Consider the following 25,383-nt stretch of genomic DNA (forward strand, 5'->3'; position numbering starts at 1 on the left):
GAAATGTTCTTCCATTCCAAGCCCTAATCTGTAGACTTCTAGCATGGTGATGCAATAGGTCTAATTGCAGTAATTAAGAATACATCAAATATGGACAAATATAAAGTGCTAAATAAATACTGATGAGAATGCAGCCTGTAAATCTGAAGCAGAGTGCAGCCTGTAAACACTGAGGCATCTGATATGATACTTTGAATTGTCAAAATGGCTGCCTTCACTGTATGCCGAGAGCTGAGGCACTAGTATACAGACAATGCAAACATGACTTCTACCAAGAGTCTCCCCATGCCAAGTGTGACCCACACAATCAATGTTTATTTTATTTTCTACGCCTACCTTTCACGTTCCTGCTCCAACAAGTTGGTAAAGTCATCACTCTTGTTCATGTAGTCGGTGTGCTTCCGCTTCTCATTATCTAGTTCATAGACAGTTCTACGATGGCACTTCTCTGCCAGAAGCAGCTGCTCTAACATGCGCCGGTATGTTTCTTTCTGCTTTTCTTCAAGTCGGTCCAACTGGTTACATTTAAGGGGAAAAAATAGAAGGATTTTTATTTTATACCCACATTCACAGAGTAGTGTTTATTAGCCATGTAGTAAGTGTTTTCAGGTCAGTGATGTCATATGTGTGCTTACTTTTCAACTGTGTATTCACAAGGGAAGCATGTACTGGAAGTGCTTAGCGGTACCCTATAGAAATGAAGGGAGTCAGGAAAATGTTTTCATTTAAAAGAGCTCCAAAGGCAGTTCAAAGCACACATAAGTTTTAAAGTATTATAAGAATTTTAATTGCTTTTTTCAGGACTTCATTGCATAAAAAGGATGACTATAGATGTATGTAATGTGCCTCTATGGAAACTTAAAGTCTAATGAAGGTAGGTGGGTGGATGAGGAGGGTCTGGCTGCACAGTATTAGTGGTTTAAAATAAATTAAATAGTGCTAAAAATGTACTTGTAATGTGTGTAACATTATATAATCAGCACGCTTCTAATCACTGCAACTAAAAAAGCAAATGGAAGGGCAGCACCAGCGCCCATAACTAGTACAACGTCATTTGAAGAATATTTGCTTATCTCAGCACTGTGAGTGTTTTCAAAATTACGATCACTATAAAAACATATACTGTATGAATGCATGCAATATTGCATTGTCCTAATAAAATAAAAAAATACAAAAAACCCAGTGCCTATAGAAATTTGAACAGTGACCTCCTTACTCCAAGTATGGGTAGATAAGATCCTTTGGATGGATATTGGCATAAATAGGTGAAATTGTAATACACCTGCTGACCGCCTTTTCAAAAAGTTTCTATGCAAAACACGTCAAGGTGTGCAGCCTGTCTGGTGTGCCATCTGGGACTGCAGTGGAATTGGAGGGAACTCATTACAGTGGGGAGAGCTTTGATTTACATCTGGCTCCTATATATTTGATGAATATCACTTCCACCACACCATATATTGTGTGCCGATCACTCTTCATATATTTTATGCCCATTATTACACTTTTATTTTATGCCCATCACCCCCTTGCCCATCATCTTCCTTATAGATTTTTATGCCATCATATCCCTTGCCCATCATCCCACTTATACTTTGCTGCCCATCACCCCCCTTGCCAATTGTCCCTCTTATATTTTTCTACCCATGCCCATCATGCCCCCATGCCAATCATTTCTATCATTTGCCTTATATTTTGCTGCCTGTACCCATCATGCACCCTTGCCCAACATCCCCCTTATATTTTGCTGTCCATTCCCTCAACCCCTTGCCAGTCATCCCCTTATATTTTGCTACCCTTGCCTATCACCCCCACCCCTGCCAATCATCCCCCTTATACTGTATGTTGCTACCCGTGTCCATACGTCATTGTGAGTCTCCCAACACAGTGCATTAGCCAGGCGGGTATTCGTAAAGGAGATGGGTGCAACACTAGCATAACATGCATCACAATGAATGCCCGGTAATAGGGATTGCGATGGAGGATGAGCATGGCAGGCTGGATCAGCAGCCATGTTGCCCTACTTGCTATCATTTTTTCACTGTCATTAATAAATGCAAAAATGAACTATTTGACACTTGACGTTAAAGAGCCACAGATACTTTGCTTATAGCCTTCCGTACTGTTATCCAATGATATTTGCCACTTTTTGGGGGTACAGGGTGATTTCCCCACATTTAATGTGGCTAACACCAGGCAGAATTATTACGCAACATTCGTGATAAGCATTTTCCAACTGAATATCTCGACCAGAAGCACGCATGCAGAAATTACCGCAAACTAAGCATGTTAATTTAAGACATGGTATGCTTTCAGAACACCACGGCTAATTGAATTTAGCCATAAAGTGGTTATATTTCTTCAAAATGTAGCTAAAGGTCCCAATGAAGCATTATCCTTATCAACTCCACAACCTTTTTTTTTCTTTTTTTTTTTGTTAATCTTTTCACTTTGGGTTTCAGAAGTCATTTACAAAGCGTTCATTCCAAAATAAAGTAATGATTAAATAAAAAAAATAAGATTTTACTCACCGGTAAATCTATTTCTCGTAGTCCGTAGTGGATGCTGGGAACTCCGAAAGGACCATGGGGAATAGCGGCTCCGCAGGAGACTGGGCACAACTAAAAGAAAGCTTTTAGACTACCTGGTGTGCACTGGCTCCTCCCACTATGACCCTCCTCCAAGCCTCAGTTAGGATACTGTGCCCGGAAGAGCTGACACAATAAGGAAGGATTTTGAATCCCGGGTAAGACTCATACCAGCCACACCAATCACACCGTATAACTCGTGATACCATATCCAGTTAACAGTATGAAACATAACTGAGCCTCTCAACAGATGGCTCATAACAATAACCCTTTAGTTAACAATAACTATATACAAGTATTGCAGACAATCCGCACTTGGGATGGGCGCCCAGCATCCACTACGGACTACGAGAAATAGATTTACCGGTGAGTAAAATCTTATTTTCTCTAACGTCCTAGTGGATGCTGGGAACTCCGAAAGGACCATGGGGATTATACCAAAGCTCCCAAACGGGCGGGAGAGTGCGGATGACTCTGCAGCACCGAATGAGAGAACTCAAGGTCCTCCTCAGCCAGGGTATCAAATTTGTAGAATTTAGCAAACGTGTTTGCCCCTGACCAAGTTGCAGCTCGGCAAAGTTGTAAAGCCGAGACCCCTCGGGCAGCCGCCCAAGATGAGCCCACTTTCCACGTGGAATGGGCTTTTACTTATTTAGGATGCGGCAATCCAGCCGCAGAATGCTCCAGCTGAATTGTGCTACAAATTCAGTGTCACAACTGAGGGCCTGAGCTGACGGAAGGCAGCCTCAGTTGTAGGGGCTGAGATGTACCGGAACCTGGGAGGTTGTATCAGACCCCTGGACATGTAAGTAACATGAAGAGAAAACCACCCGAAGGCGTGACCACGACAACTTGAGTAAAAGTCAATGATATTTATTTATGACAAACTCCATGCATCACAGTAGCAGTAAAAAGAAACATAAAAATCAGCAGAGAAATAATAATACAGTTCCTGGGTACTACAGGGTGGCAGGGGCCACAGAGCTCTGGTGGTATGAGACAGTTCTTATTATCTGCAAGTTGGAAAGTCCTTACCAGGCTCAACTGTAGCAATGAGGAAAGCCCAGGGTCGTACCAGCTGGTGTTCCAGGGAAAGCTGGACTGCTGTAGATAAAATGCTGCTGTGGGTACTGGTTAGAACCAGACAGGTGTTGGCACGGAGTGGATACTGGCTGGAACCAGTTAAATAATAGATAAAGCTTGAGAGCGATGCAATATAGATGAAATGTAGAATTTGAGAGCGGAGAAATAATAATACCGGTGGAGAGTGGTAAACTGCAGAAAGGACACCGGCCCTTTAAGAGAAGCTGTACACTGCTGGAAGCTGAGCTGGAAGCAGGTGATGTTGTAGCTGGAAACAGGTGAGTCCAGAATGGATCGGAGAGTCAGGCTACACCGCAGATGGAATGCTGGTGCGGGTCTCTATAGCAGAAGTCTGGAGACAGGAGCTGGAACCTGGAAGACATTCACAGGAGAGAGACAAACTGGAACTAGGTTTGACAACCAAAGCACTGACGCCTTCCTTGCTCAGGCACAACCTATTTATACCTGCAGCAAGGAAGGCATTGGCTAGGCAATTATGCAAATTAATAATACAGACAGCAGATTGGTGAATATGATCAGATGACAGAATCCAAGATGGCTGCGCCCATGCAGACACTTGGAGGGAAGTTTGGTTTGTAATCCATGTGGTCTGGAAAACAATAATGGCGGCGCCGGCCACCGGAGACAGGAGACGCCAGGCTGACAGGTGCACATCCAACCACGCGGACACAGCGGAGGCCGCTGCTGACGTAATCGCCACTCTGAATGCAGAAGCTCAGGAACGGCGGCGGAGGCCGCGGGAGACGCCATGCCAGATGTATAAGGCGTTACTGTGACAGCGTCCAGAGAGACAGGAGAGGATGCGGGAATATGCACATCAGGATAACAGATGGGATCCGGTCCTGGAGCGCTGAGCCAGCCTTAGGAGGCATCTGATGGGTAAGAAATGGCGTCCAGATACCCGGATCGTGACATTCAGCGAGCAATAGTCTGCTTAGAAGCAGGAGCACCTATTTTGTTGGGTGCCTACAGGATAAAAAGCCAGTCAGTTTTCCTGACTCCAGCCGTCCTGGAAATATAATTTTTTAAGGCCCTGACTACGTCCAGTAACTTGGAATCCTCCAAGTCCCTAGTAGCCGCAGGCACTACAATAGGTTGGTTCAAGTGAAAAGCTGATACCACCTTAGGGAGAAACTGGGGACGAGTCCTCAATTCTGCCCTATCCATATGGAAAATCAGATAAGGGCTTTTACATGACAAAACCGCCCATTCTGACACACGCCTGGCCGAAGCCAAGGCCAATAACATGACCACTTTCCACGTGAGATATTTCAAATCCACAGTTTTAAGTGGCTCAAACCAATGTGATTTTAGGAAACTCAACACCACGTTGAGATCCCAAGGTGCCACAGGAGGCACAAAAGGGGGGTGAATATGTAGCACTCCCTTTACAAATGTCTGAACTCCAGGCAGTGAAGCCAGTTCTTTCTGGAAGAAAATCGACAGAGCCGAAATCTGGACCTTAATGGAACCCAAGTTTAGGCCCATAGTCACTCCTGACTGTAGGAAGTGCAGAAAACGACCCCGCTGAAATTCCTCTGTTGGGGCCTTCCTGGCCTCACACCACGCAACATATTTTCGCCAAATACGGTAATAATGGTTTGCGGTTACTTCTTTCCTGGCTTTTATCAGCGTAGGAATGACTTCCTCCGGAATGCCCTTTTCCTTTAGGATCCGGAATTCAACCGCCATGCTGTCAAACGCAGCCGCGGTAAGTCTTGGAACAGACAGGGCCCCTGCTGTAGCAGATCCTGTCTGAGCGGTAGAGGCCATGGGTCCTCTGATATCATTTCTTGAAGTTCTGGGTACCAAGCTCTTCTTGGCCCATCCGGAACCACGAGTATCGTTCTTACTCCTCGTTTTCTTATTATTCTCAGTACCTTTGGTATGAGAGGCAGAGGAGGGAATACATAAACCGACTGGTACACCCACGGTGTCACTAGAGTGTCCACAGCTATTGCCTGAGGGTCCCTTGACCTGGCACAATATCTAGTTTTTTGTTTAGGCGGGACGCCATCATGTCCACCTGTGGCCTTTCCCAACGGTTTACCAACAGTTGGCAGACTTCTGGATGAAGTCCCCACTCTCCCGGGTGTAGGTCGTGTCTGCTGAGGAAGTCTGCTTCCCAGTTGTCCACTCCCGGAATGAACACTGCTGACAGTGCTAAGACGTGATTTTCCACCCATCGGAGAATCCTTGTGGCTTCTGCCATCGCCATCCTGCTTCTTGTGCCGCCCTGTCGGTTTACATGGGCGACTGCCGTGATGTTGTCTGATTGGATCAGTACCGGCTGGTTTTGAAGCAGAGGCCTTGCCAGACTTAGGGCATTGTAAATGGCCCTCAGTTCCAGAATATTTATGTGTAGGGACGACTCCTGACTTGACCAAAGTCCTTGGAAATTTCTTCCCTGTGTGACTGCCCCCCAGCCTCGAAGGCTTGCATCCGTGGTTACCAGGACCCAGTCCTGTATGCCGAATCTGCGGCCCTCTTGAAGATGAGCACTCTGCAGCCACCACAGTAGAGATACCCTGGTCCTTGGAGACAGGGTTATCAGCCGATGCATCTGAAGATGCGATCCCGACCACTTGTGCATGGAACCTGCCGAATGGAATTTTGCTTCGTAAGAAGCTACCATTTTTCCCAGGACTCGTGTGCAGTGATGCACAGATACCTGTTTTGGTTTCAGGAGGTCTCTGACTAGAGATGACAGCTCCTTGGCTTTCTCCTGCGGGAGAAACACTTTTTTCTGTTCTGTGTCCAGAACCATCCCCAGGAACAGTAGGCGTGTGGTAGGAACCAGCTGTGACTTTGGAATGTATAGAATCCATCCGTGCTGTTGTAGCACTTCCCGTGATAGTGCTACTCCGACCAACAACTGCTCCTTGGACCTCGCCTTTATAAGGAGATCGTCCAAGTACGGGATAATTAAAACTCCCTTTTTCGAAGGAGTATCATCATTTCTGCCATTACCTTGGTAAAGACCCTCGGTGCCGTGGACAGTCCAAACGGCAGTGTTTGGAATTGGTAATGGCAATCCTGTACCACAAATCTGAGGTACTCCTGGTGAGGATGGTAAATGGGGACATGTAGGTAAGCCTCCTTGATGTCCAGGGATACCATGTAATCCCCCTCCTCCAGGCTTGCAATAACCGCCCTGAGCGATTCCATCTTGAACTTGAATTTTTTTATGTATGTGTTCAAGGATTTCAAATTTAAAATGGGTCTCACCGAACCGTCCGGTTTCGGTACCACAAACAGTGTGGAATAGTAACCCCGTCCTTGTTGAAGTAGGGGCACCTTGACTATCACCTGCTGGGAATACAGCTTGTGGATTGCCTCTAGCACAGCCTCCCTGCCTGAGGGAGTTGTCGGCAAGGCAGATTTGAGGAAACGGCGGGGGAGAGACGCCTCGAATTCCAGCTTGTACCCCTGAGATACTACTTGAAGGATCCAGGGATCCACCTGTGAGCGAGCCCACTGATCGCTGACATTTTTGAGGCGGCCCCCCACCGTACCTGGCTACGCCTGTGGAGCCCCCGCGTCATGCGGTGGACTCAGAGGAAGCGGGGGAAGAATTTTGATTCTGGGTACTGGCTGACTGGTGCAGCTTTTTCCCTCTTCCCTGTGCAGAAAGGAAGCGCCTTTTACCCACTTGCTTTTCTGAAGCCGAAAGGACTGTACCTGATAATACAGTGTTTTCTTAGGCTGTGAGGAAACCTGAGGTAAAAAAAATTTCTTCCCAGCTGTTGCTGTGGATACGAGGTCCCAGAGACCATCCCCAAACAATTCCTCACCCTTATAAGGCTCTATGTGCCTTTTAAAGTCAGCATCACCTGTCCAGTGTCGGGTCTCTAATACCCCCCTGACAGAATGGACATTGCATTAATTCTGGATGCCAGCCGGCAAAATATCCCTCTGTGCATCCCTCATATATAAGACGACGTCTTATGTTCGCAAAATAGTATCCCTGTTTGACAGGGTTACAGACCACGCTGCAGCAGCACTATCTGCAGGTCTCAGTCTAGTACCTGAGTGTGTAAATACAGACTTCAGGATAGCCTCCTGCTTTTTATCAGCAGGTACCTTCAAAGTGGCCGTATCCTAAGACGGCAGTGCCACCTTTTTTGACAAACGTGTGAGCGCCTTATCCACCCTAGGGGATATCTCCCAGCGTAACTTATCCTCTGGCGGGAAAGGGTACGCCATCAGTAACTTTTTAGAAATTACCAGTTTCTTATCGGGGGAACCCACGCTTTTTCACACTTCATTCACTCATTTGATGGGGGAACAAAACACTGCCTGCTTTTTCTCCCCAAACATAAAACCCTTTTTTTTTTTAGTGGTACTTGGGTTAATGTCAGAAATGTGTAACACATTTTTTATTGCCGGGATCATGTAACGGATGTTCCTAGTGGATTGTGTATATGTCTCAACCTCGTCGACACTGGAGTCAGACTCCGTGTCGACATCTGTGTCTGCCATCTGAGGGAGCGGGCGTTTTTGAGCCCCTGATGGCCTTTGAGACGCCTGGGCAGGCGCGGGCTGAGAAGCCGGCTGTCCCATAGCTGTTACGTCATCCAGCCTTTTATGTAAGGAGTTGACACTGTCGGTTTATACCTTCCACCTATCCATCCACTCTGGTGTCGGCCCCACAGGGGGCGACATCACATTTATCGGCATCTGCTCTGCCATCACATAAGCCTCCTCATCAAACGTGTCGACACAGCCGTACCGACACACCGCACACACACAGGGAATGCTCTGACTGAGGACAGGACCCCACACAGCCCTTTGGGGTGACAGAGAGAGAGTATGCCAGCACACACCAGAGCGCTATATAATTTAGGGATTAACACTATATTGAGTGAATTTTTCCCAATAGCTGCTTGTATATACAATATTGCACCTAAATTTAGTGCCCCCCCTCTCTTTTTAACCCTTTGAGCCTGCAAACTACAGGGGAGAGCCTGGGGAGCTGTCTTCCAGCTGCACTGTGAAGAGAAAATGGCGCCAGTGTGCTGAGGGAGATAGCTCCGCCCCTTTTTCGCGGACTTTTCTCCCGCTTTTTTATGGATTCTGGCAGGGGTATTTATCACATATATAGCCTCTGGGGCTATATATTGTGATATATTTGCCAGCCAAGGTGTTTTTATTGCTGCTCAGGGCGCGCCCCCCCCCCCCCCCCCCCCCAGCGCCCTGCACCCTCAGTGACCGGAGAGTGAAGTGTGTATGAGGTGCAATGGTGCACAGCTGCAGTGCTGTGTGCTACCTTGGTGAAGACTGATGTCTTCTGCTGCCGATTTTCCGGACCTCTTCTTGCTTCTGGCTCTGTAAGGGGGACGGCGGCGCAGCTCCGGGAACGAACACCAAGGCCAGTTCCATGCGGTCGATCCCTCTGGAGCTAATGGTGTCCAGTAGCCTAAGAAGCCCAAGCTAGCTGCAAGCAGGTAGCTTCGCTTCTTCTCCCCTTAGTCCCTCGATGCAGTGAGCCTGTTGCCAGCAGGTCTCACTGTAAAATAAAAAACCTAAAATAAACTTTCTTTCTAGGAGCTTAGGAGAGCCCCTAGTGTGCATCCAGCTCGGCCGGGCACAGAAATCTAACTGAGGCTTGGAGGAGGGTCATAGTGGGAGGAGCCAGTGCACACCAGGTAGTCTAAAAGCTTTCTTTTAGTTGTGCCCAGTCTTCTGCGGAACCGCTATTCCCCATGGTCCTTTCGGAGTTCCCAGCATCCACTAGGACGTTAGAGAAATATATTTATTTTAGATTTTCATGTTTAAAGCTTCCAGAATACTAGTATGATTTATTTTGTATTTTCATAAGCAAAATATAGCTATCACTTATGTACTATTTATGGATTATTATCTTAGTTACATAATGTAATTTGGAATTATGGATCCAAGCATTTCATTTAACTAGGACAACACATATCTTTGCTAAACCTTGGCACGAAATAGGAATGTACCAAATATCATGGTGTTTGATATGGTTAGTTCCTTTTACATTGACTTGATATCATGATTTTATGGCTAAAAATATCTATGATCCAATTAATCATTATTAGACAAATACAAATAGACAGACAGACAGACAGACAGACAGACAGACAGACAGACAGACAGACAGACAGACAGATAGATAGATAGATAGATAGATAGATAGATAGATAGATAGACATAAAAATAATATAAATGCAACTAATTTGTGGTTTATGAGTAAACTATTACTTTGGTATTGAGTTGTCAGTTTGCTAACAAAATGATGACGCCAAATTATAGTGTTTTATACTATTACATTATCTGCAAGTAGTCTCATTTGGGTTACTATTCTGGATATGTACAGAAGAGTCACAAACTACATGCAATAAATCCTATGGCAGTAAACATGCCATGTCCAAAATCCTTTTCTGAATGCAGTCTATGATTGAGCACTGTGACTTCTCATGAGGACAGACAATGACGTGACAGGATTAGATGCATGTCTTTCTGCAATGTGGGGAGTATTAATATTCTGACACTGTTAAGGTTGAAGTCAAAGTGTCCTACAGTACATAGAGTTTTCAGGACAGCATCTCAATTACTTAAAGGGAAATACCTGCAATAAAAAGTGTTGCTGTGCACATTATCAGGCTAGTTTTTGTTATGTTTCTTCATTGAAATAAACACTGTTATGTATTTTCCTTTGTAATTCACAATATGAAATAGTATTATACATATTAATATATACTGTAGATGTAATATACACATTTTGTACAGATAGACAGAAAAAATGTAACAGAAAATATCTGAGATTCAAAGATTGACAGAAAAATAGTTGGAGATGAGATAGATAGATAGATAGATAGATAGATAGATAGATAGATAGATAGATAGATAGATAGATAGATAGATAGATAGATAGATAGATAGAATATGAACTCAAATAATTGCAAGGGAACACTATATAAATAAATGTTAGTGAATTAAAATATGAATGCTAGACAGATTGAAAAATAGATTATATGAAATAAGTAGAAAAGGAGATATTAGATAGCTAAATATGAGTTAGATAGTTAAGTAGATATGAGATAAATAGATAGATAGATAGATAGATAGATAGATAGATAGATAGATAGATAGATAGATAGATAGATAGATAGAGTAGATTAAGTAAAGTAAAGTCATTCAGAACAGATGTTTTAAGTAAGAAAATGATATGAAATGGAATAGAATAAAATATACCTCTGCCATTGGCTTTTCATAGACATCTTCTCCTATGGATTTTTCTTTTGCAAGAAGAGCATCCCTGTGCAGTACCCGTAGTACATCCTCCGGAGCCGAGAACCCATAATGAGCTTCTAAAACTGCGGGTTTAGTCTTCTCTGTCTTTAGCATATGGATAACATCCTCCCTAGCCTGTGGGAATGCAACATGATATGATCAGACGAGCTGCATATTATATAACACTTGCTTACATCATTCTGATAAACTGACATTTGGTACATGAGCTAAAGCCATCGGTTAGTTCAACAAGAACTTCTTCTGTAATATACTTCACATTGCCAAAAACAGATTGCTTGGGAGATATTGCATGATACGTTGCTAGGAAGCAGCCGTGTGTGTACTATCTACACACCAATCCTAACTCTTCACATAATCAATTCAACAATCCATTTACTTATTACATGTAAAATATCAGTTAAAATGCACTTCGATATGTCATTTTAACAAACAAAGCATTTTCTTTCTAATGTTACGTTAAATAAAATCCAATATAGTATTATAAAATTACTTATTATTATTATTATTATTATTATTATTAATCTACATACTTTCATAGTGCTTCTCTACTACAGGTTCATCAACTTTTCATATCATCCATCTTTTCCAAAAACTATATGTGTTTTTCAACAGGAAACCAAAACAAAACCTCTAATGTCCCAATGTCTGCATAAGCAGAATTTTCTTCCTGATCCAAAAATAGCAATCTTGGTCATGGCCGTAGACAGCCTGCCCAGTCCCTGGTGATGCAGGGGATGCGGCCTAATCACAGAGGTGTGGCCATGCCCTCTTTAAAAAACAAAATTGTATATGCACAGCAGAGTGGCACCAACTTGCACAGGGGGGGCCCGTGCATCCCTCAGCCAGATACAGATCTGAGATCAGTGCAATTTCTAGCCCCCAAGGACTGCAGCCTCCCTGGACCCACGGCAGCCCAGCAAGTGTGTGTTGGCCTGGGAAGAGAGGATGCAGTGCTGCAGGCTGACAGGTAAGAAGGTGTGTGTGTGTGTGGGGGGGGGGGGGGGGGCACGGACCCAGGTCCCTCCAACAAGACTAGACCTTGGTAATCCACTGCTGTGCTGAAAGTAGGGTGGTATGGAGTACCATTAAGAAATATGGTGGTGGTACGCAGGGTACAGGGTCTCTGTCCGTAATGAGCATGCAACCCCTGGCAATGAGCAAGAAACCCATGACAATGAACATGTAATACCTGCAGCACAGCAGAGGGCATTGTGTGTGTAAGTGGCACCATTATGCATGTAAGCAGCACTGCAGGGAGCATTATGCGTGTAAGCGGCACTATAGGGGGCATTATGCATGTAAGCAGCACCAAAATGCCGTGGTCGCAAAATGAATAATTACGCCACTACATGTATATCGTTACCCAGATGTGCCGGGAACGCTAGCGTCACCAGGGGAAGATGCAGAAAGCTTCATCTTTTGCCATGAAACCCCTGGCAGCAAGTAAATAGAAGCCTTACTGTGGGGCATAATTTGTATGGGGCATTTTTGTGTGTGGGACATAAAATGGTTTCAGTGACATAACTGTGTGTGGTATAATATGTAATAGGCATTACAGTGTGTGGTATAATATGTAATAGGCATTATGCTGTGTGGCATAATGTGTAATGGGCATTATGGTGTCTGGCATAGTGTGTAATGGGCATTACGGTGTCTGGCATAATGTGTTTTGAGCATTACGGTGTGGCATAATGTGTAATAAGCATTACGGTGTGTGGCATAATGTGTAATGGGCATTACGGTGTGTGGCATAATGTTTTATAAGCATTACGGTGTGGCATAATGTGTAAGTGGCATTACAGTGTGTGGCAGAATGTGGCCATGCCCCTATTGTCATGTAGCCACTCCCCTAGTTTTGTGTGACCACACCACCTCATGACACGTGACCATGTGACCATTTTTACTATCAGTACCACTAAGAAAAAAATTCTACTTGCACCACTGATTAATTGCCCCTATACTATTATAAAGATAATATAATATACAGATATTATTTCTTGTAAGAAAGGTATAAAATACATTTTAAAATTATTTGTGAATTTTCCATCAGCACTGACAGTGATAAGTATTCCCCAAGCTTCAATACTGTTACAGAAAAGAAGGAACCCTTATGCTTCTTTCTTCCATCGCAAGTGATGACCTGATTCTCTACCATGGTTATTTGTGTGAATAATTAAAATACATATTTTTATTGATATTGTATATATTTATACATACTAATTAGGTCACCTCTAAAGTGCCTATTTTCTAAGGTAAACAAAACTTTCTTTATAATTTAACCTTTCTACTGTGTTTTTTTAGTGATGGTGTCTGCCTTTGAATCTCTTCCAGCTCTCTCATGTCCTTCTTATAATGAGGTGATGAAAATTGTGCCCTGTATTAAAGTTTTTGTCTGGCTAGTGACTCAAACAAATGATCTCCAATACATAGCCCTGAGGTATGCCACTAGTCTGTCCAACTATAACTATCCTTTGCCTTCTATCCTTCAACCAACCTCAGACTGCTTCCCCCCATGTATATATATTTTGTTCTAAACGGAGTACTCCGATATTATGTAACACTGTATTATGTGGAACAGTATTTGCAGTATCCAAATATATTACATCTATTGCACTAAAAAGATCATGTTTTAAACCTTACTCATGTTATGAACCAGAATTGCATGTTTCGAAATCCCCTCAAATATTTACGAGCAGTAGAAGTCAGGCTTCCTGGTCTCTACTTTTCTGTACTGATTTTGTACCAGTTTTACATTTTGTCACCATGCCTGTGCCACCAACCTTTAGCCACTAGTCCAGTTATGATGGAGTCCACAAATAATAAGATTTTACTTACCGATAAATCTATTTCTCGTAGTCCGTAGTGGATGCTGGGACTCCGTCAGGACCATGGGGTATAGCGGCTCCGCAGGAGACAGGGCACAAAATTTAAAAGTTTGACCACTAGGTGGTGTGTACTGGCTCCTCCCCCTATGACCCTCCTCCAAGCCTCAGTTAGGATACTGTGCCCGGACGAGCGTACACAATAAGGAAGGATTTTGAATCCCGGGTAAGACTCATACCAGCCACACCAATCACACCGTACAACTTGTGATCTGAACCCAGTTAACAGTATGACAAACGTAGGAGCCTCTGAACAGACGGCTCACAACAATAACAACCCAATTTTTTTGTAACAATAACTATGTACAAGTATTGCAGACAATCCGCACTTGGGATGGGCGCCCAGCATCCACTACGGACTACGAGAAATAGATTTATCGGTAAGTAAAATCTTATTTTCTCTGACGTCCTAGTGGATGCTGGGACTCCGTCAGGACCATGGGGATTATACCAAAGCTCCCAAACGGGCGGGAGAGTGCGGATCACTCTGCAGCACCGAATGAGAGAACTCCAGGTCCTCCTTAGCCAGGGTATCAAATTTGTAGAATTTTACAAACGTGTTCTCCCCTGACCACGTAGCTGCTCGGCAGAGTTGTAATGCCGAGACCCCTCGGGCAGCCGCCCAAGATGAGCCCACCTTCCTTGTGGAATGGGCCTTGACAGATTTAGGCTGTGGCAGGCCTGCCACAGAATGTGCAAGTTGAATTGTGCTACAAATCCAACGAGCAATCGTCTGCTTAGAAGCAGGAGCACCCAGCTTGTTGGGTGCATACAGTATAAACAGCGAGTCAGATTTTCTGACTCCAGCCGTCCTTGAAATATATATTTTCAATGCTCTGACAACGTCCAGCAACTTGGAATCCTCCAAATCGCTAGTAGCCGCAGGCACCACAATAGGCTGGTTCAGGTGAAACGCTGAAACCACCTTAGGCAGAAAGTGAGGACGCGTCCGCAGTTCTGCCCTGTCCGAATGGAAAATCAGATATGGGCTTTTATACGATAAAGCCGCCAATTCTGACACTCTCCTGGCTGAAGCCAGGGCCAGTAGCATGGTTACTTTCCATGTAAGATATTTCAAATCCACCGATTTGAGTGGCTCAAACCAATGGGATTTGAGAAAATCCAAAACTACATTAAGATCCCACGGTGCCACTGGGGGCACAACCGGGGGCTGTATATGTAGTACTCCTTTTACAAAAGTCTGGACTTCAGGAACTGAAGCCAATTCTTTCTGGAAGAAAATCGACAGGGCCGAAATTTGAACCTTAATGGACCCTAATTTGAGGCCCATAGACAATCCTGTTTGCAGGAAATGTAGGAATCGACCCAGTTGAAATTCCTCCGTCGGGGCCTTCCTGGCCTCACACCACGCAACATATTTTCTCCAAATGCGGTGATAATGTTGTGCAGTCACCTCCTTCCTGGCTTTTACCAGGGTAGGGATGACCTCTTCCGGAATGCCTTTTTCCCTTAGGATTCGGCGTTCAACCGCCATGCCGTCAAACGCAGCCGCGGTAAGTCTTGGAATAGACACGGTCCCTGCTGAAGCAGGTCCCGTCTTAGAGGTAGAGGCCACGGATCTTCCGTGAGCATCTCCTGAAGTTCCGGGTACCAAGTTCTTCTTGGCCAATCCGGAGCCACGAGTATCGTTCTTACTCCCCTTTGCCGTATAATTCTCAGTACTTTTGGTATGAGAGGCAGAGGAGGAAACACATACACTGACTGGTACACCCATGGTGTTACCAGAGCGTCTACAGCTATTGCCTGAGGGTCTCTTGACCTGGCGCAATACCTGTCCAGTTTTTTGTTGAGGCGGGACGCCATCATGTCCACCATTGGTCTTTCCCAATGGACCACAATCATGTGGAAGACTTCTGGATGAAGTCCCCACTCTCCCGGGTGCAGATCGTGTCTGCTGAGGAAGTCTGCTTCCCAGTTGTCCACTCCCGGGATGAACACAGCTGACAGTGCTAACACATGATTTTCTGCCCAGCGGAGAATCCTTGCAGCTTCTGCCATTGCCCTCCTGCTTCTTGTGCCGCCCTGTCTGTTTACGTGGGCGACTGCCGTGATGTTGTCCGACTGAATCAACACCGGCTGACCCTGAAGCAGAGGTTTTGCCAGGCTTAGAGCATTGTAGATTGCTCTTAGCTCCAGTATATTTATGTGAAGAGACGTCTCCAGGCTTGACCACACGCCCTGGAAGTTTCTTCCCTGTGTGACCGCTCCCCAGCCTCTCAGGCTGGCATCCGTGGTCACTAGGACCCAGTTCTGTATTCCAGAAGAAATACCTTTTTCTGAACAGTGTCCAGAATCATCCCTAGGAACAACAGACGTGTCGTCGGGATCAGTTGGGATTTTGGAAAATTCAGAATCCACCCGTGTTGTTGGAGCACTACTTGGGTTAGTGCTACTCCGACCTCCAGCTGTTCTCTGGATCTTGCCCTTATCAGGAGATCGTCCAAGTAAGGGATAATTAAGACGCCTTCTCTTCGAAGAAGGATCATCATTTCGGCCATTACCTTGGTAAAGACCCGGGGTGCCGTGGACAATCCAAACGGCAGCGTCTGAAACTGATAATGACAGTTTTGGACCACGAACCTGAGGTACCCTTGGTGTGAAGGACAAATTGGAACATGAAGGTAAGCATCCTTGATGTCCAAGGACTCCATAAAATCCCCTTCTTCCAGATTCGCTATCACTGCTCTGAGTGACTCCATCTTGAACTTGAATTTTTGTATGTACAGGTTCAGAGATTTTAGATTTAGAATCGGTCTTACCGAGCCGTCCGGCTTCGGTACCACAAATAGCGTGGAGTAATACCCCTGTCCCTGTTGTAGGAGGGGTACCTTGACTATCACCTGCTGAGAATACAGCTTGTGAATGGCCTCCAATACCGTCGCCCTGTCGGAGGGAGACGTTGGCAAAGCAGACTTTAGGAAACGGCGAGGAGGGGACTTCTCGAATTCCAACCTGTAACCCTGAGATACTACCTGCAGGATCCAGGGGTCCACCTGCGAGTGAGCCCACTGTGCGCTGAAATGTTTGAGGCGACCCCCCACCGCCCCTGAGTCTGCTTGTAAGGTCCCAGCGTCATGCTGACGCCTTTGTAGAAGCCGGGGAGGGCTTCTGCTCTTGGGAAGGAGCTGCTTGTTGCAGTCTCTTACCCTTTCCTTTGCCTCGGGGCAAATATGAATGTCCTTTTGCTCGTTTGTTCTTATAGGAACGAAAGGACTGCGGCTGAAAAGCCTGCGGCTTTTTCTGCTGGGAGGTGACCTGGGGTAAAAAGGTGGATTTTCCGGCCGTTGCCGTGGCCACCAGATCCGATAGACCGACCCCAAATAATTCCTCCCCCTTATACGGCAATACTTCCATATGTCGTTTGGAATCCGCATCACCTGACCACTGGCGCGTCCATAAACTTCTTCTGGCAGATATGGACATCGCACTTACTCTTGATGCCAGAGTGCAAATATCTCTCTGTGCATCTCGCATATAAAGAAATGCATCCTTTAACTGCTCTATAGTCAGTAAAATACTGTCCCTATCCAGGGTATCAATATTTTCAGACAGTGACTCCGACCAAGCCACGCCAGCACTGCACATCCAGGCTGAGGCGATTGCTGGTCTCAGTATAACACCCGTATGTGTGTATATACTTTTTAATGTATTCTCCAGCCTCCTATCAGCTGGATCCTTGAGGGCGGCCGTATCAGGAGACGGTAACGCCACTTGCTTTGATAAGCGTGTGAGCGCCTTATCCACCCTAGGAGGTGTTTCCCAGCGCGCCCTAACCTCTGGCGGGAAAGGGTATAATGCCAATAACTTCTTTGAAATTAGCAGTTTTCTATCTGGGGTAACCCACGCTTCATCACACACTTCATTCAGTTCCTCTGATTCAGGAAAAACTATCGGTAGTTTTTTCACACCCCACATAATACCCCTTTTTGTGGTACTTGCAGTATCAGAGATATGCAAAGCCTCCTTCATTGCCGTGATCATATAACGTGTGGCCCTACTGGAAAATACGTTTGTTTCTTCACCGTCGACACTGGATTCAGTGTCAGTGTCTGGGTCTGTGTCGACCGACTGAGGTAAAGGGCGTTTTACAGCCCCTGACGGTGTCTGAGACGCCTGGACAGGTACTAACTGGTTTGCCGGCTGTCTCATGTCGTCAACCGACTTTTGTAGCGTGCTGACACTATCCCGTAATTCCATAAACAAAGCCATCCATTCTGGTGTCGACTCCCTAGGGGGTGACATCACCATTACAGGCAATTGCTCCGCCTCCACGCCAACATCGTCCTCATACATGTCGACACACACGTACCGACACACAGCAGACACACAGGGAATGCTCTGATAGAAGACAGGACCCCACTAGACCTTTGGGGAGACAGAGGGAGAGTTTGCCAGCACACACCCAAGCGCTATAAATATATATAGGGACAACCTTAATAAGTGTGTTCCCTTTATAGCAGCTCAAATATTATAAATATCGCCAATAAGTGCCCCCCCTCTCTGTTTTTACCCTGTTTCTGTAGTGCAGTGCAGGGGAGAGTCCTGGGAGCCTTCCTCGCAGCGGAGCTGGGCAGGAAAATGGAGCAGTGTGCTGAGGAGAATAGGCCCCGCCCCCTTTTCGGCGGGCTTCTTCTCCCGGTTTTTTTGGAACCTGGCAGGGGTTAAATACATCCATATAGCCCCAGGGGCTATATGTGATATATTTTAGCCAGAATAGGTATATTACATTGCTGCCCAGGGCGCCCCCCCCAGCGCCCTGCACCCTCAGTGACCGCTGGTGTGAAGTGTGCGGAGAGCAATGGCGCACAGCTGCAGTGCTGTGCGCTACCTCATGAAGACTGAGACGTCTTCTGCCGCCGGTTTCTGGACCTCTTCTCTATTCGGCATCTGCAAGGGGGTCGGCGGCGCGGCTCCGGTGACCCATCCAGGCTGTACCTGTGATCGTCCCTCTGGAGCTAGTGTCCAGTAGCCTAAGAAGCCAATCCATCCTGCACGCAGGTGAGTTCACTTCTTCTCCCCTAAGTCCCTCGTTGCAGTGAGCCTGTTGCCAGCAGGACTCACTGAAAATAAAAAACCTAACAAACTTTTTCTAAGCAGCTCTTTAGGAGAGCCACCTAGATTGCACCCTGCTCGGACGGGCACAAAAACCTAACTGAGGCTTGGAGGAGGGTCATAGGGGGAGGAGCCAGTACACACCACCTAGTGGTCAAACTTTTAAATTTTGTGCCCTGTCTCCTGCGGAGCCGCTATACCCCATGGTCCTGACGGAGTCCCAGCATCCACTAGGACGTCAGAGAAATATATTTAAAGAAAGGAGCCTGTGCATATCATAAGGTGTTCAGCATATCTCACACTGTCAATGCTGTCTGATAAACATGACAGTACTTTATAGTCTCAGAGGCATGAATTTGTATTGCTGCTTATTGCCCCAGTATATAAATAAAACCTTATTTTGTCGGGGGTAAGATATTCCTCCATGCAAGGTACAAATTCAGATAATGCCAAGCCCCTGTGTCATCTAGGGATGTATCCTAGAATCAGCACAGTCCTGCCTATATCATTGGGGAGTATGAAAATACATCCCAATAAACGTATAGGGACAAGGGTGGGTTTCTGTACTCGTACTACACAGAGAATATTTCATAGTTTAATTAGAGAATGAAAGGCTGCACATCTACCCATTACCTGGGGAATCCCCCCTAACTGCACCTTCTGCACCCCTGCCAGCGCATTCAGATAATCCCATTGTACAAGATAACCTTTCCTTTCCATTAGTGCAACATCACACGTGACAGCTGTGGGCTGCTTCTCATTCAAACATAACCAATGTAATTTACAGGCATGCAAAAGGAGAGTTTTTCTCTTGTAGACATTTATTCGCCTAGTAACTATACACTTACATTCCAGTTCATGTAATGCCCCCATCAACATGTATACTTATAGATTGCAGGTCCAATTGAAAATGTGCAAAAAGAAAACACAGAAAATAGCAACTCAGATAACATCCTACTGCTACAATTACTACAATGTGTCTGCTTTTCTCCACATTTTTGTTTGACTCTAATCATGACAATGAGGGGATAGCAGAAGTGTAGTTATGACCTTTTTCACACTTGTGTGTCTGATGGTTCTATCACTTTCTTATAAGCAGGGCCTGATCAGCCAATAGGCTGTGTCACTGAGAGAATACACAATAAAACATAGCTTCCGACAAAATAAGGTTTTATTTATATACTGGGACTGTCACACACCAGAGGCGGCGTTCGCCGCGCTTACCCCTGCGTGTCTGCTGGTCGGTGTTGCGGCCTCTGCCTTCGGTGGGCCACGGGCTCCGGCGTCTGGCTGGTGCGGCTCCCGGCGGTTCTCCGGGGCATGGGCGCCGCCATGACAACCAGCATCACGTGGACGGGGGGCAGGTGACGTCATCAGACTGCTCCGCCAATCCAGCGGTGGCGGGGAATTCTAAGTCAGACGCCGGACGGAGCCTCAGTGCCTGAGTATCGTCTTTCCCTGACGTAGATGCCAGCGCTCTTGTTCCCGGCAAGGATCTCTGCAGTTGTACCCCAGTGTCTCCGGCATTTCCAGCTGCCAGTTCGCTGCACCGGTTCCAGTGTATTCAGCGGCCGGTATATCTCTCTGCGGTCCAGTTACCAGTGCTCCTAGGAATCAGCATGGCTGCGGGCCTAAATCACCGTTCTCAAGTTCTGCGAATCAACAGCGTCTTAAACCCCTGCACTTCAGTTCCTCACATCACCAGCGTCTCAGTCACCGTTCTCAAGTTCTACAAATTAACAGCGTCTTAAACCCCTGCAATTCAGTTCTTCACATCATCAGCGTCTCAGTCACCGTTCTCAAGTTCTACAAATCAACAGCGTCTAAAACCCCTGCACTTCAGTTCCTCACATCATCAGCGTCTCAGTCACCGTTCTCAAGTTCTACAAATCAACAGCGTCTTAAACCCCTGCACTTCAGTTCTTCACATCATCAGCGTCTCAGTCACTGTTCACAAGTTCTACAAATCAACAGCGTCTAAAACCCCTGCACTTCAGTTCTTCACATCATCAGCGTCTCTGTCACCGCTCACAAGTTCTTTATCCATCTGTGCCTTTAATCATCATTTATAAGTTCCTCAAGTTATCAGTGACTTTTAAACATCACCCACAGTTTCTTCAGTTACCAGCATCTCTAATTCTGATCACAAAACCCTTCAGTGGGTCTGGACATTTCCCTCATTTATTCTTTTGACATTTGACTTTAAGTTGTCTTTTCCCCACAATAAAGCTCTTCAATATTTCATCAAACTCCACTGTCAGTGTCCTGTATGAGGAAATCCTATATTAGGCCTTCCCTTTTCCGGCTCAGTTGTGGTTCCTCTTCCCAACCATCGGAAGAATCCCCAAGTTCACAACACCCTCAGTCCAGGTCAGTGACAGGGACAATAAGCAGCAACCTAGGGCACCTGGAACCCTTAATCAGGCCCTGCTTATAAGGCACACAGAGCTTTCTCAATGTGTCCCATTGAAGTAGTGGTTGAATCCTAGTTTCCATCATCTTGAAAGCCATGAAGAAAGCTAGTTGTTTTGTGGAGAGACAAATTCTTACAGAACAGGCAATTACCTCCTAAATGCTTTTTATATGATATCCCCCTTTTTTCTTATTAATATAGGACCTTGATTCAGAGATGGACACAGTAAGCACATCAGCTGTGTCTTTGGACAGCTGCTGTGTGAAAATATGCTACTGCAAATGTTGGCCATCTGATAACTCTCAGGTTACTGGTTACTCAGGATGGCTGGGGAATTCACACTGCAGAGCTCAGTAAATCTGCACATACAAATACAATGGCCGCAGCACTCCCACAAAATGGAGACAACACTCATCCATATTGGTAATCGCTGTCCCCTCCCCAAGAGCAACAGCAAATAAATCAGGCTGCGGCTTAGTGGGCACTGCATCCGATGTCTGCGCATGTCTAGTACAAAAAACATTGGAGATGTACATAAACCATACATCTCTGAATCTGGACCATAATCTAGTTCCACAAAATAATATAGGAGGTTCTGGTAACAAATAAAGTTCAGGCCCTAAAGCTGACTGAGTAACAGAGACGTTAAAAGGTTAATGGGGATATGAGAACTTATGAATAAACAAAGCCTTGCTAAAGCATCATCTTAATAAAGACTTAAATGAAACAGCCTGGCTGCTGGATGAACCCTGCTAGGATGGTCACTTCAACTGAGACAGGGTATCATCAACATTATGATTTCCATGGCGATACATATTACTGAATTACTAGCTGAAAGATTATATAAAAGTTCAGGTCGGTACAAGCTAATATTTTACACATTTAAAACTTCAAATTTGTTTGCACTTAAAACTAGCCAAGAGGTCCCCATGGAAAGCTTATGGCTAAATGAAATGTTCACTAGAAGACATCTGACTATTATTTTCTCCCCACATATCTCCGTTCTGCTTCCACTGCCAGGACTCTGCATCAATGATGTCACCAGATTTCTGAAGAGAACCGACCATGGGAGCTTTCAATGACATCATTAATCATCTGCAGTCTGGAACTTGGCAAGGAACCTCCCATGATACGCTGTGCTAACTGCACACTGTTGAATGAATGAATGAATGTATTTATTTTGTTTATATGTTTGACACAGGAAAGATTTTAAATATAAACCCAAAAAAACTAATGAACATGTTGCATCCACTTGAGCAATGATCTGTGTGACATGATGTATATGCTGTCTTCCAAGTTCATTGTGGGTCATGTAATGAATGCTTACAGCAGCATTTCTTGTTGCAGAGGTGTAGTCTTGTAATCAAGCATTGTAAAAAGGACTGGACATACTGTGATTTAACTCAGGCAAGTTTGTTTATAGTGAGTGATGTGCTAATATGCTGCAAATGAGAGACACCAGGTGTATTTCATACAAAAGCTTCCAGACAGCCCATTGCAAGTTGTAATATGGGAAATAATGCCTTCAGGATTCAGGTTGTTACAGGCAGTTTTTCAGTATCGTTAGTGATAAAGGCACCTACGGTCATTGTCATCATGCAAATCTAATGGGAAATTATCAGCAAATGGTAACAATTACCAGAGTGTCATGGTTGTGGTTTTTGTGAACCTGGTGTTAGTGAAGTCTGTGCGGGCGACTGGAGGACTATGTGTATTTTAGGCTGTCAGTGAGAAGAAGGAGCAATCCCTGACCAGGGATTGAACCCGGGCCTCGGCAGAGGAAGCCGTATCCTGACCACTGGATCAGCAGGGACTTGGTGTTGATAGCAGGATGGTGAATGTATTGGTGAGATTGAACTGGATATGCTGTCACAGGAGTGGGTGCTTGTGTACTCAAGGTTACTATGAAATAGGTTCTCTGAAGCTGCGCAGAACTGGGCTGGTTACTGACGAGATTGAGAACCGGACTGGTTACTGGCGAGATTGAGAACCTGACTGGTTACTGGTGAGACTGAGAACTGGGCTGGTTACCGGTGAGACTGTGAACTGCACTGTGAACTGGGCTGTTGTACCAGTATACTGGAAAACAACTGTAATCCAGGCTGGTACCGGATAGAACTGGAAACGCAACTGAAAGTAGAACGATGACTGTGGCTGTGACTTTAAGACAAGGCTGAAGAATACTGCGGCTGTGGCTTTAAGATGAGACTGAAGAATACTGCAGCTGTGGCTTTAAGATGAGACTGTAGAATACTGCAGCTGTGTCTTTAAGATGGGACTGTAGAAATACTGGATATCAATGGTAACACAACTGTAATCCAGACTGGGTAGCAAAAGAGCAGAGTTTTACAAGAACCAAAGTACAAATGTTACCTTTAGGGAGCTCCGCTTCTAAGCTCACACAGAGCTGTGCGTGACACAAGGAACTGGTAGAGTCTCCAACTCAAGTCTCCTGACTTATACTTCCTGGTCCTTTGTGATTGGTGAGCAGTGTCAGGTGATTCAGAGAGTCTCAGGCTGGCACAGGATTGGACAGCTGGCAGGGGTAAGTAACCAAATATGAGAACTACAGTCAGGATCGTGACAGTACCCCCCTCTTCAAGGGTGGACTCAGAACACCCATCTTGACATTTAGAGGAACAGAAGAACTTAGGACCTTCATTGATGCCTCTTCTTCTTATGGGAACATCTGAATTTAACCAGGGAGAGTGGAATTTCCTGTAAAGATAAAACTTCCTAAGAAAACACAGGACCTCCCAGGGAAGGAGTAGCATCATGAACTGGATTAAATTCAGAATCTGAGTCCAAATCTAATAGAAAATACGAATCTCCCTTAGTTACACAGCTTGAAGATGACAAAGAAGTGCACTGGAGTTTTAAATTCTTTGGTGGAGAACTTAGTATTGGGCTAGGAGAGACTCCTACATGACCAATTTTAATGGTCGGATTCTTACAGAAGGAGATACTTCAATTATCCTTGGAAGGACAGGATAAACTTCCTTCTGTATCAGACTGTTGCAGGTCGAACGAAGAAGAACATGAATTGCCTTTTGAGCATGATTTTTTAACTGAGTTAGATTCCAAAGGTTTAGGACTAAATTCATTAACCACAGCATTACTAAAAGTCTGTAAATCATGGAACACAGGATCATTACCCTCAAAAAGCGTGTTAGCCCACTCCAAAGCTTCCTCTGAATGCCAGTAACAGATATCGAGTAATGTTGGAAAGAGTTACTGCACCCGAAGGATCCGACTCCATCAGAGAAAGAAATCGATCAACCAGGGAGGCATATTGCAATAAATCTCCATCAAAGAAAATAGGTGCTAAGGCAGTGGACGAAAGCTTAGAGTCTGAAACTGATGATGCACCCTCAGAAGCTGGATTGGAGATAGTTTGAGGGACATCAGACTGATGAAGAAATATCCTTTCTGAAGTTGTCTGGCTGAAATCCTCAACTGAGAAATCACTTGAAATGTCCTCCTGGATGGAGACACTAGTAATTCTCCCTGACTCTGCGACACTTGTGTCTGTGCGACTGAGGTAAATGACTCTGGGGACTGGACAGAGGAAGCAACATCAATAACCTTCTCAGCAATATTAGCCTGACATCCTTTATCCAAATCAGCAGATGGAACAATGGATTGCTCAGAAACGCTTAGGGACAAAGCTGAGAAAACTGTACTCAGATCGTTATCCAGCTCTGTAGCAAGTTCTGACTTTAAGAGAACAGCCTTGGGATTTTTCTTGACTTTAGCGGCTACAGCAGAATTATCCTGACATTGATGAGAAGAGGTATTAGAGTTCCCCGCAGAGCTGTGGACTCAATGCTGGAAGACAAGGAATCCGAATCAGAGACAGACTGAAGTTTAATTTTAGAACTAGATGGTGGAAGTCCTTTACTGGGACTAACTGACAAAAGATCTTTACTTAGACCAATGCTTGGAATCGGTTTGAGTCCAGATGAGCTTGAACTGACTGAAACTGGAGAAATCTTTGACTGGACGAGTAGGAATGGATTGGATCCGAGGATACTTGAATTGGCTGGAA

At 45.2% G+C, this 25,383-nt stretch overlaps 1 protein-coding gene and 1 long non-coding RNA gene across 7 annotated transcripts in view; one reads left to right on the forward strand and one right to left on the reverse strand.

Annotated features, from left to right (window-relative positions):
• Nucleotides 1-25,383, reverse strand: part of FILIP1 (filamin A interacting protein 1) — a 393,141-nt gene that overhangs the window by 85,918 nt on the left and 281,840 nt on the right. For 5 of the 6 annotated variants that reach the window (XM_063916831.1, XM_063916828.1, XM_063916829.1 and 2 more), the window contains 2 exons: nt 10,908-11,081; nt 337-515 (listed from right to left, as the gene is read on the reverse strand). In XM_063916831.1, the coding sequence (XP_063772901.1) occupies nt 337-515; nt 10,908-11,081 (353 nt within the window). Of the gene's footprint in view, nt 1-336; nt 516-10,907; nt 11,082-11,497; nt 11,522-25,383 lie in introns of those variants that run through there. The other variant, XM_063916832.1, reaches the window with a different exon arrangement.
• Nucleotides 11,754-25,383, forward strand: part of LOC134909682 (uncharacterized) — a 31,343-nt gene continuing 17,713 nt past the window's right edge. The window contains exons 1-2 of the long non-coding RNA XR_010176002.1: nt 11,754-11,934; nt 13,299-13,404. This is a non-coding gene — a long non-coding RNA (uncharacterized LOC134909682). The remainder of the gene's footprint in view (nt 11,935-13,298; nt 13,405-25,383) is intronic.

Source organism: Pseudophryne corroboree, chromosome 4, assembly GCF_028390025.1.
Source record: "Pseudophryne corroboree isolate aPseCor3 chromosome 4, aPseCor3.hap2, whole genome shotgun sequence".
Lineage (NCBI taxonomy): Eukaryota > Metazoa > Chordata > Amphibia > Anura > Myobatrachidae > Pseudophryne > Pseudophryne corroboree.